The sequence below is a fragment of the Alosa sapidissima genome, chromosome 5, assembly GCF_018492685.1.
Source record: "Alosa sapidissima isolate fAloSap1 chromosome 5, fAloSap1.pri, whole genome shotgun sequence".
Taxonomy (NCBI): Eukaryota; Metazoa; Chordata; class Actinopteri; order Clupeiformes; family Clupeidae; genus Alosa; species Alosa sapidissima.
Window position 1 is genome coordinate 23,287,119 of NC_055961.1, and position 17,686 is coordinate 23,304,804.

The following is a 17,686-nucleotide window of genomic DNA, read 5'->3' on the forward strand; positions in this document are numbered from 1 at the left end:
ACTCACTTCACATCTATACTGCTGGCTATTATTACATTAGTTAACATTAAAGGTTGTATCAGCGACTGCGGGGTAATGTCACTTCTGTTCAAACAAAACAGAGAGCTAGCCCGCATACTAAAGGTGACATACTTTCATTCTAACATTAACATACTAAAGTGCATTTCATTTCATGTCATAGTGGACATCTGGGCAAGACAAAGGCATTTTTACATTATGTCAAAACAGATGTTTATAATTAAGTATTTTTTTTTTTAACCAAAAATAACTCCACATAGGACCTTTAAAGGGTTGCAAAGAGAATGGTCATTTTTCTCTTATGGCAGACCACAATTATATGAATCACAATGGCTGACACACAGACATATCAATCATTGAACTGACTTTGAATAATAACGAGGTAGAAGTAACACATTTTTCCATTGCAGATTTCCAGAATAATACATTCAAATTCAGGTACATCTACCATATTGTAGACCACAAGCCTACTGTATGCTACAATTTTCCACTATTTTTAACACCATAAGAAAAATTGAGCATGGCTACTACTGAGCATAATGCTACAACATTTTGCTATTACAGTATATTAACTATCATGCATTATAGCCACTAAACAATCCAGTCGGAATATAAGTACATGAACTGTATGTCTCTGGTTGGTGGGGAGGATTTGAGTGTGTGTGTGTGCACTGTATGTTTGATGCCAGGATTGATTGATTGACTGGCTAACTCTTGCCCAGGGCATTGTGACTGATTCAGCCCACAATGGGTTGAGGGAGAGAGTGAAAGAGGGAGGAAGGGAGGGAGAGAAAGAGAGAGAAAGAGAGAGAGAAGCTGTTCCAGGCTATGTCACGATCAATGTTAAATGGCCTGGTTAATGATTAGCACACAGCTGACAAAGTCATTCATTTCTGCCGGCATTCTGCTATACCCACCAATATACAGTCTACATGTACATTTACGTGTCTGTGTGTGTGTGTGGTTGTGTACACTATGTGTGCATGTCTAGGGGTCAAAATACCCCCAAATATTACTTAATTGTCCTGTAATGTTGTGTATCCTGGTCACCAGCTGGTGTTGTGTAGAGACTGATCGCAACAACCCTATTCTATAGTCAGGCTTTGGCCACACCGTATATAAGCAGTCACAACAATAAGGCACCTTGTGTTTGAGTTTGTGTGTGTGTGTAAGAGAGAGAGAAACAGATAGATGGAGAGAGGGATAGGAAGAGAGAAAGATAGAGGAAAGTGAGGAGAGAAACAGAGCCTATCCTGCTCTCGGCCTGAGTTCCGCTGCTTGAGTGGTTGGCTATCAGGTTACATAACGCGCTGAAGTCACCCCACATCCTCACTGCACACTCGCTGACATCAAAACACAGCAGAGTACCAACATGGCTTCGGACTACAATATACAACACAATTTCACAGCTGCTTTATTAGCATGATTATTTAGTTTTACCAAAGCTAGCATTTAAAAACAACTATCATTAAAGTCACATTACAGCAATAAATGTAAATACCTATCTGTGTGAATGCCATACTCAACACAAAACATTACACTTACTTTTGACGGTTGTTTATTAATAAACAATTTTGTTTATTAACAACATTTGACTGCAGTTTAACTTCTCCCTACACTATGGCTACAATACTAATTTAATGATCACGTTGTGATCACACCATGGTTATGACCATGGGTACTTTACTCTAATTTACACGTTAACTGTAATTTAACACTTCCTAGCTGTACTAAGGCTAATCGTTTCTACAGTTTAGCACTGACCTAATTTCTGTTGCATTCATAAAGGACTTAACCCCAACGTGCTCCATAAAGGGCCTATCAGTGTGGCCACACTGCACCATCATGGCTTAGTATGCCAGGGGAAGTGTGCGATTTGGGATATTAACTAACATCCTACCCATAAAAACACCACTGTAGCAATATTTGCCACCATTCATCACCGGCTGTCAGAGACAGCCCAAACAGCTTACTTTAACACTTCACACCTGCTGTGCTCGCTGTGCTAACAGAAATCTCACTCCCACTCCACTCCAGGCAGGGAGTCAGTTCAACGCTCCAAAACAAGTGCTGAAATCGGCCTTCATCTGCAACACCCAGAGCCAGCCAGCTAATGAACAGCAACATCTGCATCTAATTAGAGTTAACACCAGTACCCTTCCTCTCCCCATCCACCCCTTCCTCTCTGCCTCTCTTTCACCTTCTATCTACTATACTGTACTGTACTGTACTGTCCCATTGCTCACATTTGCTCCACTTTTTGATTCTATATTATGTATCTTGAATGATCAAATACAGTGAGAGAGAGAGAGAGAGAGAGAGAGAGAAAGAGAAAGAGAGTTAGGTTGATACTCTCTCACCCTCTTTTTCTCACACATGCACACACACAAACACACATAAAATGCACATAGCGAGCGCATCACACAAGACAGGCCTGGCCAGCCCTGAGCCCCGGCCTCTCTCTCTGCTGGCCACCCCAGGAGTAATTGTTCCTGATCTTCCAGCGGAGGTTCCGTGGTCCATTAGCTGACCAGGGCCCTCGTTGATTGGCTCTGGCCGGGCCTCGAAAATAGCCGACCTGGCTGCCTGCCAAGCGCTCATTTCCTGTCCGTCTGAGTGCCTCCAGTCGCTCCGGATGGAAATGTATTTCCTGACTCTGTATAAAAATTTTATTAATGGCAAAGGAGTGCATCAGTGAAGAGAAGGCCCCCGTCAAGCAAGCACCTCTCTGCAGAAGAGAGGGAGAGAGAGAGAGAAAGAGAGAAAGTGAGGGGGAAAGAGAAGGAGTGAGGGAGAAAGAGATGGGAATGGTGAAGAGAGAAAGAGGAGTAATGATGGATGGGTAAGGGGACAGAAAGAACCATGTCTTACTGAGTCACTGAAACACAGAACAAGACAAGGAGATAGAGATAGATAGATACTGTAGATAGATAGATAGATAGATAGATAGATAGATAGATAGATAGATAGTAAGGGAAATTGGGTTCAATTGTTAAATGTTAAAAAGAAGGTGTGGTTAGATACATTTCTTATAATTATGATTAATAGTCAAGCAGAGAGAAACAGGGCAGGAGCGTTTCAAGGCACTTTAGGGGCCCCTGGCAAGAAGGGACCTGGAAGGCCCAACATCGAGCCACATCATCACATTCAACCACATCTTCCAGAACCATATCGACACATCATTACAATCTCCAAATATTTATTATTAATAATTAGAAAGTACCTGTCTAATGTTTTCTTTACTCCTACTCTTGCCTTCACTTTCTTTTCTCAGTCGCTGAAGCATAGGTGGGCTTCAAGATTCAGATCAGATCAGATCAGATCATACAGTTGTCGTTGCAGTGGATTACTGTAAGTACATAATCAGACGTTCTCAGTGGGACCCTTTCAGCAGATGCCTGCTTGGCCTACCCAGTTGTGATGGCTCTGACAGTGGGAGGAGGGAACACCAGAGATGAGATGCCTGACTCTCATTCAGGTCCCAAAAGGTTAGTTAGCATTCAGAGATGGCCACCTCTGAGGTCTCAAGGGCAGATAGCTGGTGTAGGTGAGAGAGGGGACGAGAAAAAGAGCTCGGCCGGTCGATAAAGGAAAGGTGGAGCAGCTCTTCACCTCTCGGCACAGAGAGGGGTGAAAAGGCAGGCGCAGGGGTGACTTGGCGTGAAGACAGAGGTGGAGAGCACCGGGCCAGGGCAGAGAGTCAAGATAAGGCCACACCTACCCGGGGCCAAAGGTCAGGCAGTGACAGACACATGAGTCGCCACAGACACAGTGGAACACTGAGGGGGACAACGTGGGCGGAGGGCTGCGGTGGGGTCGGGGCACTATGGGGTCAGAGAGCCAGAGTGTGTGGACACGATCCCATGAAAAAGCACCCCTGCCAGGCCTTTGTGCTGCTCTGCTTTCAGAGTCGAACTAGATAGGCAGGCCTAGATACAGGTGCCAGGGGGGGGCGAGTAAGTAAGTAATCTTTCTTTATTCAGCTCATTTAAGCATGACGGAGGTTTACCAAAAGTGCTGTTTATGATATTAAAACCAGTGAACAAGTCAATAAGTCAATAAGTCATGCAAATACAGAAAAAAAATACTAGTCATCTGGATGGAGAGGAGCAATCCTTTTAAGCAAGGGACCTTCAAATTCCATACATATTTCACCAAAGAAGTTGGGGGATATATATTTGTGATCATCGCTGCTATTAAATTAGCATACTTATGTTAATTAATTCATAAAAGATGCAAATGTATGAGTTAAAGGGACTCAATCTACTCAAGGTAGACTGTCTTGGGTAAGGTGCCTGTCCAACCCATGTACCTGCCAACTCTGCAGAAGCTATTTAAAGTAGGAAACCTATACTGTAGCCTAGACAACAGTCACAAAGTGCGCTGACATACAGTGTACTCCACTGACGGACAGTGACTTCCAACCAGAGGTTCCCATGTTAATATGTGGTCTATTGTCTATTAATGGCGTCATCACGACTGCATCTCATGGGGAAGAGTGACGTGTTTGGAACAGAGGAGAGACATACAGACGCCAGCAGCAACCCCACCACACAGTGGCTTCCTCTCTGTGTGATGGGAGATGGACAACATGCTCACACACATACACCCACACCCACACACAGACACACACACACACACACATACACGCACACACACACACACACACACACACACAGTAACCTTGTAATCTTACTTTGACAATGTGTAAACAATAAACGGATAATGTTATACGAAACACATACATTCTAACACACAAAAACAATAACATGTACCCGGCATGCATACACATAAAAACAAATAACATACACTGGGGGAGACACAGGAAGAGAAACACAGAGACAGAAAAATGAAACAAAAAGAGAGACAAACACACACAAAAAGGCCCTTCTGCATGTGGTGTCCTGTAAATATGCCTTGTGTCTTCATAGGACTCCAGAAAACAAAGCCCAAAACTATTCGGTTCGGTATCTGATTACAGTAAACACAGGCTGATTCTATGTCTTCAGTAGGATATGTACTTCGGACAATAATGGGCTGTGCTGAGGGACAAGAGAAACAAGGACATGTGTGCAACTTGTGGCCATTTCTCATTATTAGAACAATATTTCAGTTATTTATAAATAATTTCCATCTATGATTTTTATTTTATTTTAGCAAAAAGGGTGTAGAGAGAAAAATGCTAAAAGTAATTTGTCTGAAAGTATTTATCCCTGTATATTAATGTGGCTATAGGTTTTTGGATATATAAGGTTCTTGTATGAGTTTGTGGATATGTATTTTTTATGAACTAAATGTCTGGAACAAAATAAAAGCGTCCATGCAGAAAAGAAGAAGAATGAGAGAGGGAAAGAACAAAGTGTGGGAGTGTAAGAAGAAATAGTAAAGGCAGAGAGACAGTGAACAAAAGAGAGATATAACACAGGAGTGCGAAAGAAAACGATTGAGTAAAATGGAGAGTCTGTGGTCAGTCAGAGAGAGAGAGAGAGAGAGAGAGAGAGAGAAACAGGGCCTGGAATATTGCTTCAGAGTATATTTGCATGGTCCTAAGCAGCCACTCATTGCTGCAGGCTTGAACAAAACTCAGAGGGCATGCTGGAGGATTGAACAGAACTCAGAGGCCATGCTGCAGGATGAACAGAACTCGGAGGCCATGCTGGAGGATTGAACAGAACTCAGAGGCCGCATGCTGGAGGATTGAACAGAACTCAGAGGCCATGCTGGAGGATTGAACAGAACTCGGAGGCCGCATGCTGGAGGATTGAACAGAACTCAGAGGCCATGCTGGAGGATGGGGGGGGGGGGGGGGGCTGCCCTGCTGCTCCAGCTTTCATGGATGACACTATCATCAACAGTGCAATGATTTAAGAGCTTTAAAAAACTGCAATACGGATACACTGAACAACGTTTCAGCAGTGATTTAAAGAGTACACACAAAACAGTGAGGGACAGAGCAGGAGAGGGAGAGAGAGAGAGAGAGAGATTCCAATGGCTTGTGGATCACTGTACATCTGTACATGCAGTCACATAAATCAATAGGGTAGAGGAATGGAAAAAGCACACACTCCACAGGCATACAGGGCCATTCCAGAAACAAACTCACCAACACTTACTCACACACACACACACACACACACACAGGAAACAGGAAGAAAAGAAAACATGGAAAACATGATTTACACAAGGGGGAAAAAAACCTGGCTCATCCTAACATATTTAAACATGACACATAAGAGCAAACACAAACCCAACACAGATCAAAAGACAGAGAGAGGAGAGGAGGGAGTGTGTATGTGGCCAAGAGATGAGAGAAAAACAGAGAATGAGAGAGAGAGAGAGCACAGTGTCAGAAAAAGGACAGAAATACAGAGAGAGACAGGGAGGGAGACAGCATGTGCTAGAGAGAGAGAGAGAGAGAAAGAGAAAGAGAAAGAGAGAGAGAGAGAGAGAGAGAGAGAGAGAGAGAGAGAAGTCTGTAAACCCAATATCCTCTCTGGCCTCAGGGGCATAGAGCCAGCCGCTAGCGCAGGAAGAGAGAGACTGCATTATCCACATCAAAGCCCTGTATTATCAGCTATAATCAATGCTTTCCCATCCCCCCATACAGCCGAGCTTCCCCCACCCCCACCCTACGCAACCCAACCACCACCACCCTCCTCGCCCTCTACAGCCAACAGCACCTAACACAGGGCTGGCTGCATGTGGAAGAGAGGGTGGAGGCAGGTGGTGCCAAGGGGGTAAGAGGACTTTAAAATTGGGAATATTTAAGCTTTCTCCCCCCTTGCAAGCACAGGGCTTTCTATGTCCACCCTGTTCCATTTCATGTTGATACTGGCCACACTGCACTGGGTGTGTGTGTGTGTGTGTGTGTGTGTGTGTGTGTGTGTGTGTGTGGGTGTGGTGAGAGAGAAACAGAAATAGAGATTAATTGTAGTTTCTTTTTTTGTTTTCTGAAATTGCATCTACAATGGCAACGTACCCTTTCAAATCTTTTTTTCTATATAAAATACACAAGCAATAGACTTCAAGTATGATATATTATAGGCTACCATAAGCATGATGTGTAGTCGTTTTAGAGTTTTTACTTGGAAGAGCTATGCATGTCATGAGTGCATGATGGAAAGAGTGAAAAAGAAAAAGAAATGGGACAGAGACAAGGATAGACTGACTTAAGGGAGGGGCACAACTCTGCATGTCCCAAAGCCTTGTACATAGGAGACCATTGGCAGAGACACAAAACAAAAATGATCAGTCCAAAGTTACACTGTTTGTGCATCTGTCTGCATGCACATGTAACTCACTGCGAGCATTGAGAATAGCCGAATGGCTATAACATCTGCTCTTGCTCGTCATTAAAAAAGTTGCTCCTTTTGCAAGACTTGTGTCTAGTCACCTAGTGCGAACCACTTATAGCCTCTTCAAATTATTGGTTCTAACGCACCTGGACTTCTAAACTGTCACCTGAGCGCAACGATACTTCTCTGATAGATAGATAGATAGATACTTTATTGATCCCTAGGGGAAATTCAATAAACTCTGCCTTCTGCATGCACATGTAAAACATGGCCACACTCATATGGGTATCTGGTGCTCCATGTCATAAAACGGATAGTTCCAGTCCTTGATTGTGATTGGCTGAATCACATTTGATGCCATTGTAAAACCCAACTCGACTCCTCACATTGACTGCATTTCATTCTATATTACTGCGACATGAATTGATACAAAAGTTAGAGCTGCTGCATCTCAGCATTGCTTGGCAACCCTTCTGATATTTTTCCATAACTATATTTTTGCAGAAGAACAATTATTTAATGAATATATAGGACCTTCTTTAGAAAAGCAATAAGCTAAAGGAGGTTTTAGGCACTCCACTTTGCGTCTGACCTAACGATGCCCCTTATATACGGAACTGCAGGGCAGAACGCAACAAAGTGCATTTACATAATACTTCTAATAATTACTTTACTGTACGCAATAAAACAATGTGGCAGACACAAAACAAAAATTACCAGTCCAAAGTTACACTGTGAATCTCACTGCATGCATATGTAAGACATGGCCACACAGATATGGGTGTCTTGTACTGTGTGTTTAGCACTTGGTGGCACTGGCTCTGTTGAACTCTTCGCGTCCGTTCAGACCCACCCTCACTACGGAGGAGAGGGTGACTGAGAGAAGAGAGGGCTCTGGGAGTGGGTTTGGTCACCTAAGAACTGTAGGGATGGGCAGCGCCATGGTGATGTCTCACAGGACAGGCACACTTCTGATGACCTCATTCATGTGCAGAGGGTGGGTGTGCTGCACGCTCATGCTGCTGAAGGTATGTAAATATCTGCTTCCACCTACTGGACATGTTCCGCTACTGCGACCACTAAGGGCACAAGCCATTATTCTACTGTATTTACCATCATTTTAATCCAATTGTCCAACCAGACCGTTGATCATTTAAATGAATAAGAATTTTTATTTTTAAGAGCAAAAAATAAAGAAAAATTGACTTGACTAAAAAAAGGTCTGTTGGAGACAACACTATACAGTATACTGACGTGAAGTCTGTGTGCTGCAGTCCCATTACAGGCCAAAACTCAAAAGAGATGATGTCTGAAGGAGCAAAAACAGCTGCCATGGCTTTAGTTTAAAAACATTTTATTTAAACAGTGAGAAGACAGCATATTGCATACACTTGAGAATGGACAGATCCATTTCAAATGAGAATAATCTGACAGAGTAATTAACACAGTAAATGAAATTATTTCATATATAAAGAACAAGTATAAACAGACCATCTCGATAAACAGTGACAATGACGTTATCCCATAAACATACATTTCAGAAAGTGTTCTAGTGCTGTTGGGGCTATACAGCTTGAACAATAGTCAAGATACTGGATACTCTTCCAGTTGAATTCTTATATCAATAAAACACACCTAAAGCCTGTGTGTGGAATAAGGCAACCTTATATCACATCTTCGTTATAATGACATGCTTCTAAAAAACGTTCTAAATGTAGTGTTAAAGCTAATTTAATTAAATAAATTTGACAGACTTTAAGGCTTGTGTCACTGATTCAGACCATGTGTTGGTTGAGGCATGTATGAACAAATCCAGAATTTAGAAGATATGTTGTATGGCGTCATTCAGTTATATCCAGAGATAAAACAGGATTTGTTCCACAAAAACAACAAATGATGTTGGATCAAGAGTGACATTGTATCACCAACTGACTTAGAGTTACACTATTCCTGTGTTGATCCTTTCAGATATTGTGAGTGTCTTGTATTCACATTGTATGTGTGTGTGTGTGTGTGTGTGTGTGTGTGTGTGTGTGTGTGGGGGGGGGGGGGGGTCATTTGACCAGTTATTTAACATTGGCAAATTTGGTAAAGCAAGAACAGTTACATCAAATTAGTTTCTACTAATTGAAGTAGACTTGCATTCAGATGAACTAAGGGCTATAGCTGAATAATTACAGTAGAAAAAGATGATGAAACAACATTGTCTAATAAATCATCAACATTAGATTTTACAGTTTTTCTTTCTACTTTAACAGTTCAGTTTCAGAGTTTGTGTCCATTCTGTTTTAGCTCTTCAGTGCATTTCGAGATCTGGTCTGAGTGAAGAAGTGGCACGAAGAAGTGGCACGAAGACTTGAAAAATGTCCCCTTTACCATAAGAGCATTTTTCAAATCCCCAACCCAATTTTTCACCCCAACTCCTCAACACCCCTGGAACTCAAACAGATCTGAATTTGTTTCAGTTCCCCCGAGCTTAAAAAGAGTGGACTTAAATTCTGCCTAGTTCAGGGATTCAGGGAACAAACTGAAGCCATCCATGACGAACAAATTCAAAAGTAAACTAGGTGGCCAACTAGATTATCAATAACAGGATTTTGGTCTGGTGTAAGAAAGCATAAATAAAACAAAATTCCCATCATGCAAGCTCCATCACCAGCCACTGCCACCATGTTTTAACAGCAAAATACAGCAAACTATTAACCAATATACCCATTATGATCATAAAATGATATCAACAAACTGGCATTGTGCTGAAATAAATGAGTTAAAAGAAAAATACAAAAACCCACAAGGCTGGTGCCAACAAAAGGCAGCCATTTCATAATCCTTATATAAATAGCCTCCCTTAAAATGCACATGTTCAAACCATGCATCCATTGTTTTTGCTCTTTCCATGTTTAATAAAAAGCATATTTATTTACATTCCTATTAGTATTTGATGCATCAGAATCTCTCTGAGGCTACTAGAGTTGTGGTGGGAACATTTATAACAGAAGGTTGAAAAGGTCATACAATTCCGTACCTTGAAATCCAAGTTCAAAGGACTTATGATTCAAAATGAGTTATTTAAGCAGATCTTAACTTACTCACATCTATCCCAGTGCATCCCCACCCTGGTTGTCCCAGATGCACACTGTGCCCAAATTTTAGTGTTAAGTAGCATTTTTCCACTATCATCACCACCACCACCACCCTAACTTAGCCCTGGAGAGCGAGAGAGAAGAGAAGGAGGGGGAGAGGGATAGACAGCAGGTGGCACAGGGGTAGGAGAGGTGTAGGAGGAATGGGGGGGGGGGAGAGAGAAAGAGAGACAGAGACAGAGAGAGAGAGGCTCCTGGGTCTTCATGTCATTCATTCCTGTCAGAGAGAAGCAGTTTTGTTTTGTTTTGTTCTTTAAGGTGTGGTAAAGATTTCCTGTCCGGAGAAGCAGAACAGAAACACATGCATTCATCACTGAGCCAAAACACAACAGCACAGCCCTGCTGGCTACCTGATTGGCCCTTGACACAACACCTCAGTGAGTAATAGAAGATGAGACACAGGTCAAGAGCCTGACTGAGCTCGGTATCCTTACGATGTCTGAGAGGACTCCAGTGGATGGCTGCTCAGAATCAGAGGTTCTTTCTGACTTTCTCTCAAGCCTTTCAATTATCACCATTTCATATAAACTACAAAGCAATTTTTTAAATTGTAAAGCAGGAGAGTTATATGTGATCCACTGCAACATTTAGAAAACAAAATGGCAGTTGTTAGCTTCATCCCACACTTAAAGCAGCACCCAGCAGTACCAGTTTTGAGTTTTATACCTGCCAGTTTTGACAACCACCACTACTGTTACTAAAACAAACTATTTTGTTAGTTTAGCACATTAAGCAACACCCTTAGCAACTCCCTCAGTAACCAAAAAAGTAAAGCATGGAATGTCAAGCACTGGTGATCACATCCATTAACTGTGGATAGCATACACAGGTAGAATTTAGCATGTCGCTCCGACACCAGCAATCAATCAAAAAGCTGCTGTAACTCCCACACCAAACATTGTCTCCATTTCAACCCAAAAGCCCATCCTCACCAAGCGTATCTTACTGAGCATGATTCAGTGAGAAAAAGATATAAGAAATGCAGGGCACTGTATAGATGCATACTGTATAGCTATGTACAAATCATAGTTCAATTATACAATTATACATTACTGTATTGTGAGTATACTGTTGCATCGTTTCTGAATGCTGTTGTTACATTTGCATCCCATGAAAGTATATAGTGATGATGTATGGTGAGAAGAAGGCTGTTCTACTGTGAATGCTGCTTCACCTGATCCCATCCTTACCTGTTTGATTATCTCTCCAGTCTTCTCGATCACAATGGTCTTGGCCTCCTTCACTGAGGACGTGTACTGGTAGTCGTCGCCGAGCAGGCCCAGGATGGGATACTGGTTGCGGTACCTGTGGGGAGGACAGCAGCACGCGCAGGGTCACTCGTCAGCTCAAAGAGACACAGAAGGGAGATGGGACAGCCCTTTCTCACTGGAGCAACAAGGTGCTGATATGTGTGCAAGCATGTCATGATATATCTTCATTTTGCGATATTGTGCTAAAAAATTTGCTTAAGGATATTATATGGTTATTCTGCTACTTTTGGTCAAAATTGTTGAGCTCCATTGCAATATGCCTTCAGCAGATTCTGGTTCACACCTCAGCTCTGAGAGACACCCTGGCAGAGGAGGTGGGGCAGGAGTCTCTCAGCGCTGCAACAAGGTGCTGCTACCCAGCCTAGGTGAACTCAGAAGAACCGGTTAGAGCATTTGAATTTGCTCTTCAGGTCGCTCTAGAAAGGATCCCATTGACGTCTGTTTCTGAATCACCAAAAAACAGCGGAGCATGTATTTTCTTTAGAGTAAGCAACTGCATTTAAAACCTTTGTTTGAGAGATGCGATTGCTGCATTTTCTCAACCAATTGGGTAAGAGTGTAATGCACGCACCTGGAAGTCGTTAAGTCGGAAGTTTGGAAACGGGCGTAACATTAATGGGATCCTTTCCAGGCGGACCTGCAGAGCAAAATTCAAATTTGCTAACAGGTTTGTCTGGTGCTGATACCAGTGCAAGCCCTTCTTGTTAACTTTCTACTAGCTTAGCACCATCAGTGAGACCCCTTATGAACTGGGTTCTGATCAAGGTTTGTTGAAGTAAAAGGGGTGAAGTTCACCTTTTTGTGACGGTAGTCCTGGTGACATTTTGTGCAGCGCTGTTTTTCTCGGCCTGAAGTCGCTTGATCTCCTGCATAGTTGCAATAAAGGCAAGAATACTGTGAGGTAGTTGTAATGGATACATGTGAAATACCAACACATAAATCATCCTTATTTCATTAATCTATTGTGTAATAATGTGATAGTACAGATAGATGGATCCACAAAAAAAGCAACAAAGTAAAATTAACTAATTTACCACTCTGCAGTTGCACAAAGCTGCTAAAAATCACACAATGTAACGAGTGTAACTTTGAGGCTTAATTACACTCATGTTTAAAACAACTGCCCATTTAATATACTATGGAGCTGAACGAGTGCATAATTTCACAGCCTCTTTCAATTGTGATAGTGGAGCTCACCCCACTAAATCATGACTCATTCTGGGGGAGCTGTGGCACACGCGGCTGCAGTGCCCGCACCACATGTGGGTCCAAGTGCCCATGGGAATCGGGTTTGTGTCCGACCCATGGTCATTTCCCGATCCCACCCCATCCCTCTCTCTCCTATTCGCTTCCTGTCACTATTCACCGACCTAAGCCCAAAAAATATAATGGATGCATACTACTATTAGCCTGGCTAGCGCCACCACTTCTCAACGAGACGTGGTCTGGGAACCAAACGTTCATTTTCTCGTATTTGAAAAAAATGCCCAGATCCGTTTATTGGGTGCCACGGATGTCTATCAAATGCGTCTGTGCATAGCTCATCATCGTCTTGCTTTCCCCCCTGTTCTGTGATTGGTTCCCTATCTCAGGCGAAAATTTGCTCCATGGTCTCCAGGCTGCCTTAGCAGCGTGAATCAAATCGCGCGCAAGGCAGCATGGGAACACCCAGGCTATACTACTATAGCAATAGTGCACAAATAATGTGCTGTGCTGTGCTGTGCTGTGCTGTGCATAATCTGATAAGAGCTGAATGGTAAGGGTGATGGGTGAGGACCTCCTCCTGGCGTTTGACCAGGCTGTCGCGCTGCTCCAGGGTGGCCAGGAGTTCCGTGATGCGCAGCTCCAGGCTCCGGTCAGTAGTGCGCTCTGTGGTGTGTTCTGTCTGGATCCTTATAAGCTGGGTCTGCAGCACACATGCACACGCACACACGCACACACACACAAAGAGAGAGAAAGAGACATGTTCCATCACATACCCACACACAAAACACAAACTTATACACACCTAATGAAGAGACATATACTGGAGGAACACTCTCTCTCACACACACACTCACCCGGAGGGTCTGCAGCTCCTTGTCCTTCTCCTCACGCAGGGAGGAGAGCATCTGGTTGTAATGGCGTGACAGCTCCTCGGTCTTGGCATTCAGAGTTGAGCTACTGAGCTGGCCCACCATCTGGAGGTGCGGACAAGAGAGAGAGAGAGAGAGAGAGAGAGAGAGAGAGAGAGAGAGAGAGAGAGAGAGAGAGAGAGAGAGAGAGAGGGAGGGAGGTGTGGGAGAGGAAGAAAAGATGAGGAGACAGGATAAAACAGAAGAATGAGAAGACACGATGTGAAGACACATGTAAAAAAGAGAGATTTGAGCAACACAGATAGAGAAGAGGAATGAAAAGAGAGATTCCAGGAGGGCTGATGAGGATAATCTAACTCATCAGCCCTCCTGGAATCTCTCTTTGAATTGTTATCCAAACCTTACTGTGAGTAGAGCCGTCTCAACAGTTGAAAATTACACAGCTGGCTACATGGGCGGATTATGTATGAACTTTCGGGCCCCTGGGCCCAGATGTATTAAGGGCCCCCCACTAATTGTCGTATATGTGGGAGGGGGGGTTTGGGGGTCCTGTATTCTGGTGCATTTTGGGGATGGCCAATACTAAATTCAATCAGATTCATACCTACATCCTGATTTGTTGATATTGAGGCAATGATTCCATGCAAAGGCTTGGGCTTCAGGGCCCCCTGACCCCTTGGGCCCCTGGGCCTGGGCCCGGTAGGCCCGTGCAGTAATCCATCCCTGGCTGGCTAACACTGGCACATTTACAGAAATGTTAATGTGTGTTGTCCTTATTAATTCATTAATTTATTAAATTAAATGAATGAAATTAAACACTGCCTGTGATGCCAACTACCCCAGGCCTTTAGCACCTACACTGATCTGAGGCCTGCTGAAGTTCCCTCTGATCTTGCCACTGCTGTGTGTCTTACTGAGATAATCCCTGCTCCAATAGTTACATGATGCTGTTGGACACATGACGTGTGCCCATGTAACTGCATCCTACAGTAGCTGCATGAGTTTCACTGATCATAGCCCTGTTGTAGCTCCCACTGCTCGCAGGACTCCTGTGGGTCCCACTAATCTACTGTATACCCCGCTGACCCTGGACCTGCAGGTGTCCTCTGAATGCTACTGTACCTTTTGCCTGAGCATTTCGTTCTCCTGTTCCAGGGCCTTCTTGCTGCCCTCCAGCTCCTTAATGCGGAACTCACGGCTGGAGTCGCTGTTGCGACTGCTGAGGAGGTGCGTCTCGAGGCTATGCTGGGAGTTGGTGGTCTCCTTCAAGGTAATCTGAATGGAACACGGAACGAGGTGAGAATGTGGAACATGGAGCAGAAACAAACGGTCAGGAATCAGATATCAGACTGAACAAAAGTCAAAGAGAGAGCGAGAGAGAGAGAGTGAGAGAGATAAAGAGAGCGACCCAGAACACCAGGTGAACAAGAAGCAGAAAAGAGTGTGTCATTGCAAACAGGAGCCTGACTAGGAGTCATGAGAGAGTGTAGGCTCCAGACCAGCTCAGCTCTACTAAGTGCTGTACCTGGAGCTGCCGGTTGTTGTCTCGCAGACTCTCAATCAGGCGGTCGTACTGCAGGGCCTGGTCAGACTTGAAGCTCAAATCCCTCTCCAGCTCCTCCTTTTCACTCTCTAGACGCTGCAGATAAATAAACAGAGAGAGAGAGAGAGAGAAGGTGGCAATAGTCACACACCTGTCCAGCCTTGAAGGGAAACAATTCTTGAATCAACAATTGTCATGCATGAATGAACACTAAACCTTATTCCCTTCCTCTTGCACACAAACACACATACCACACACATTGAATGGATACACACACACACACACACACACACACACACACACACACACACGTACATTCCCTCTCACGCAAAAGTTTCTTCAGTTCAGTCCTTGATATAAATATTTCCAAATCTCGACTGTTCACCCTTGGGTTACTGAGAATTCACTTTAGATTGCTCACTCAGTTCTACACTCAACTGCTGGTTGGCATTAGAAAGAACAGAAAACTACAGGCTGCACTTCCAGTGATTTCTGTCCTATTTTAGCACTGAAACATTTGCTAATCCCAAGTAATATTTCATTCATTAAAGTGGTCTCACATAGGCCTGGCTTATCTACTGTATCCTTTCAATATACTTATAGGTTTAAATGATCGTAGCAAAGATTTTTGTTATATATATTTTCTCTAAAATGTAAATCCTTATCATAATCTCACCATCAATTTACACCTTTCTTACAGCTGAAGTTTGGCATCTGATAAGTTTATATTTACACTCAATCAATCTTTGTACATCAAAGCATTGCTGAGATACAAGCTCACTTCCTGTATTGCAGTGCCCCCTATAGAGGCCAAATGATGCCAATTTCCTAGTGCGTCTTCACAATCAGATACCAAGTCCCTGTACCAAGTTTGGACTTCATACATTAAAGCGTAGCCGAGATGTTAGCCCACTTCCTGTTAGGCGGCATCATAGCCATGTGTGATTGGCTGTCACGGGCAAATAAACTTGAAATTAAAAAAAATTGACAAGTATCGTTTGTGCGGCTCGGTCAGAAGATCATCTCCGCCAAGTTCTGTGAAAATCAGATGAAATTTGTAACCGCTGAAACTTTTCGTAGAGTTTGGACTAAATCCAATATGGCGGAGATCCAATATGGCAGAAAGTGACAGGATAGGGGTCGATGAACTCGGGATGGTCCAAGGATTCAGACGCTACCTCAATTGTGAAAATCAGACAAAAGAGTCAAGGATCACACGCATGAACGCATGTCCAGCATTGAACTGGTGGTGGCGCTAGAGTGTTCAATGTATATGCATAAAAATTGCTGTGAGTGATTGGGACAGTGTCCTGACTAATGGTATCGAGTTTTGTTATGTAAACTCAAAGCGTCACGGATATGTTAGTCCACTTCCTGTTTGGCGGCTTCATCACCATATTTGATTGGCTGTCACGGGCAAACAAAAATGAAATTGAAAAATCTGACAAGTATTGTTTGTGCGGCTCGGGCAGAAGATCATCTCTGCCAAGTTCCGTGAAAATCGGATGAAATTTGTGAACGCTGAAACTTTTCGTAGAGTTTGGACTAAATCCAATATGGCGGAGGTCCAATATGGTGGAAAGTGATAAGATAGGGGTCAATGAACTCTGTATGGTCCAGGATTCAGACACTAACACAATTGTGAAAATCAGACAAAAGAGTCAAGGATCACGCGCATGGACGCATGTCCAGCATTGAACTGGTGGTGGCGCTAGAGTGTTAAATGTATACGCATAAAAATTGCTGTGAGTGATTGGGACAGTGTCCTGACTAATGGTATCGAGTTTTGTTATGTTAACTCAAAGCGTCACAGAGATGTTATTCCACTTCCTGTTTGGCGGGTTCGAACAGTGCCTGATTTGTGAAAATCGGACGCACCGTTCAATGGTCAATATGCGTGAATGCAATCCAGGTTCGACCCATTGGTGGCGCTGGAGTGTTGGGCATAGAGTTCTGTAAATTGGTGAGAGTGATCATGGGACGGTCCTGAATCAGTGCGCCGAATTTCATAACTTTAGACCCAACGGTTCAATTTTCTGCCAAATTTTGACCCGTTGGTGGCGTAGGCGGCTGGGTTTAGAGATCCATAAATTAGCGTGAGTGGTCAGTGGAGTGTCCCGAAACTTTCTGCCAAATTTCAGCACTTTTTAGCCAGGCATTCTAGGGGCTGCCATAGACTCCAATGGCAGAGGAATATTAATAGGAAAAGCTAGTAACTCAATGGGTGCCTTCGCTGCTAGGCCCCCAATGAGTCAAAACTTGAGAACCCTGGAACTATAAATGGTTATAACCACTTTCAAATCAGTTCATCATCATTAGTTAGAACATTAATCTGACTGAC

General features: G+C 43.4%; 1 protein-coding gene across 3 annotated transcripts in view; it reads right to left on the minus strand.

The window, feature by feature from the left end:
* Positions 1-8,650: 8,650 nt before the first annotated feature.
* The window catches only part of pof1b (POF1B actin binding protein), a 34,593-nt gene continuing 25,557 nt past the window's right edge, over positions 8,651-17,686 (minus strand). Inside the window, exons 7-13 of one of the 3 annotated variants that reach the window (XM_042091047.1) lie at positions 15,328-15,441; positions 14,925-15,077; positions 13,788-13,907; positions 13,505-13,633; positions 12,523-12,593; positions 11,647-11,761; positions 8,651-10,730 (exon numbers count right to left, since the gene is read on the minus strand). In XM_042091047.1, coding sequence (XP_041946981.1) covers positions 10,710-10,730; positions 11,647-11,761; positions 12,523-12,593; positions 13,505-13,633; positions 13,788-13,907; positions 14,925-15,077; positions 15,328-15,441 — 723 coding nt within the window. In that variant the 3' untranslated portion in view covers positions 8,651-10,709. Of the gene's footprint in view, positions 10,731-11,646; positions 11,762-12,298; positions 12,365-12,522; positions 12,594-13,504; positions 13,634-13,787; positions 13,908-14,924; positions 15,078-15,327; positions 15,442-17,686 lie in introns of those variants that run through there. The other 2 variants (XM_042091048.1, XM_042091049.1) reach the window with 2 other exon arrangements.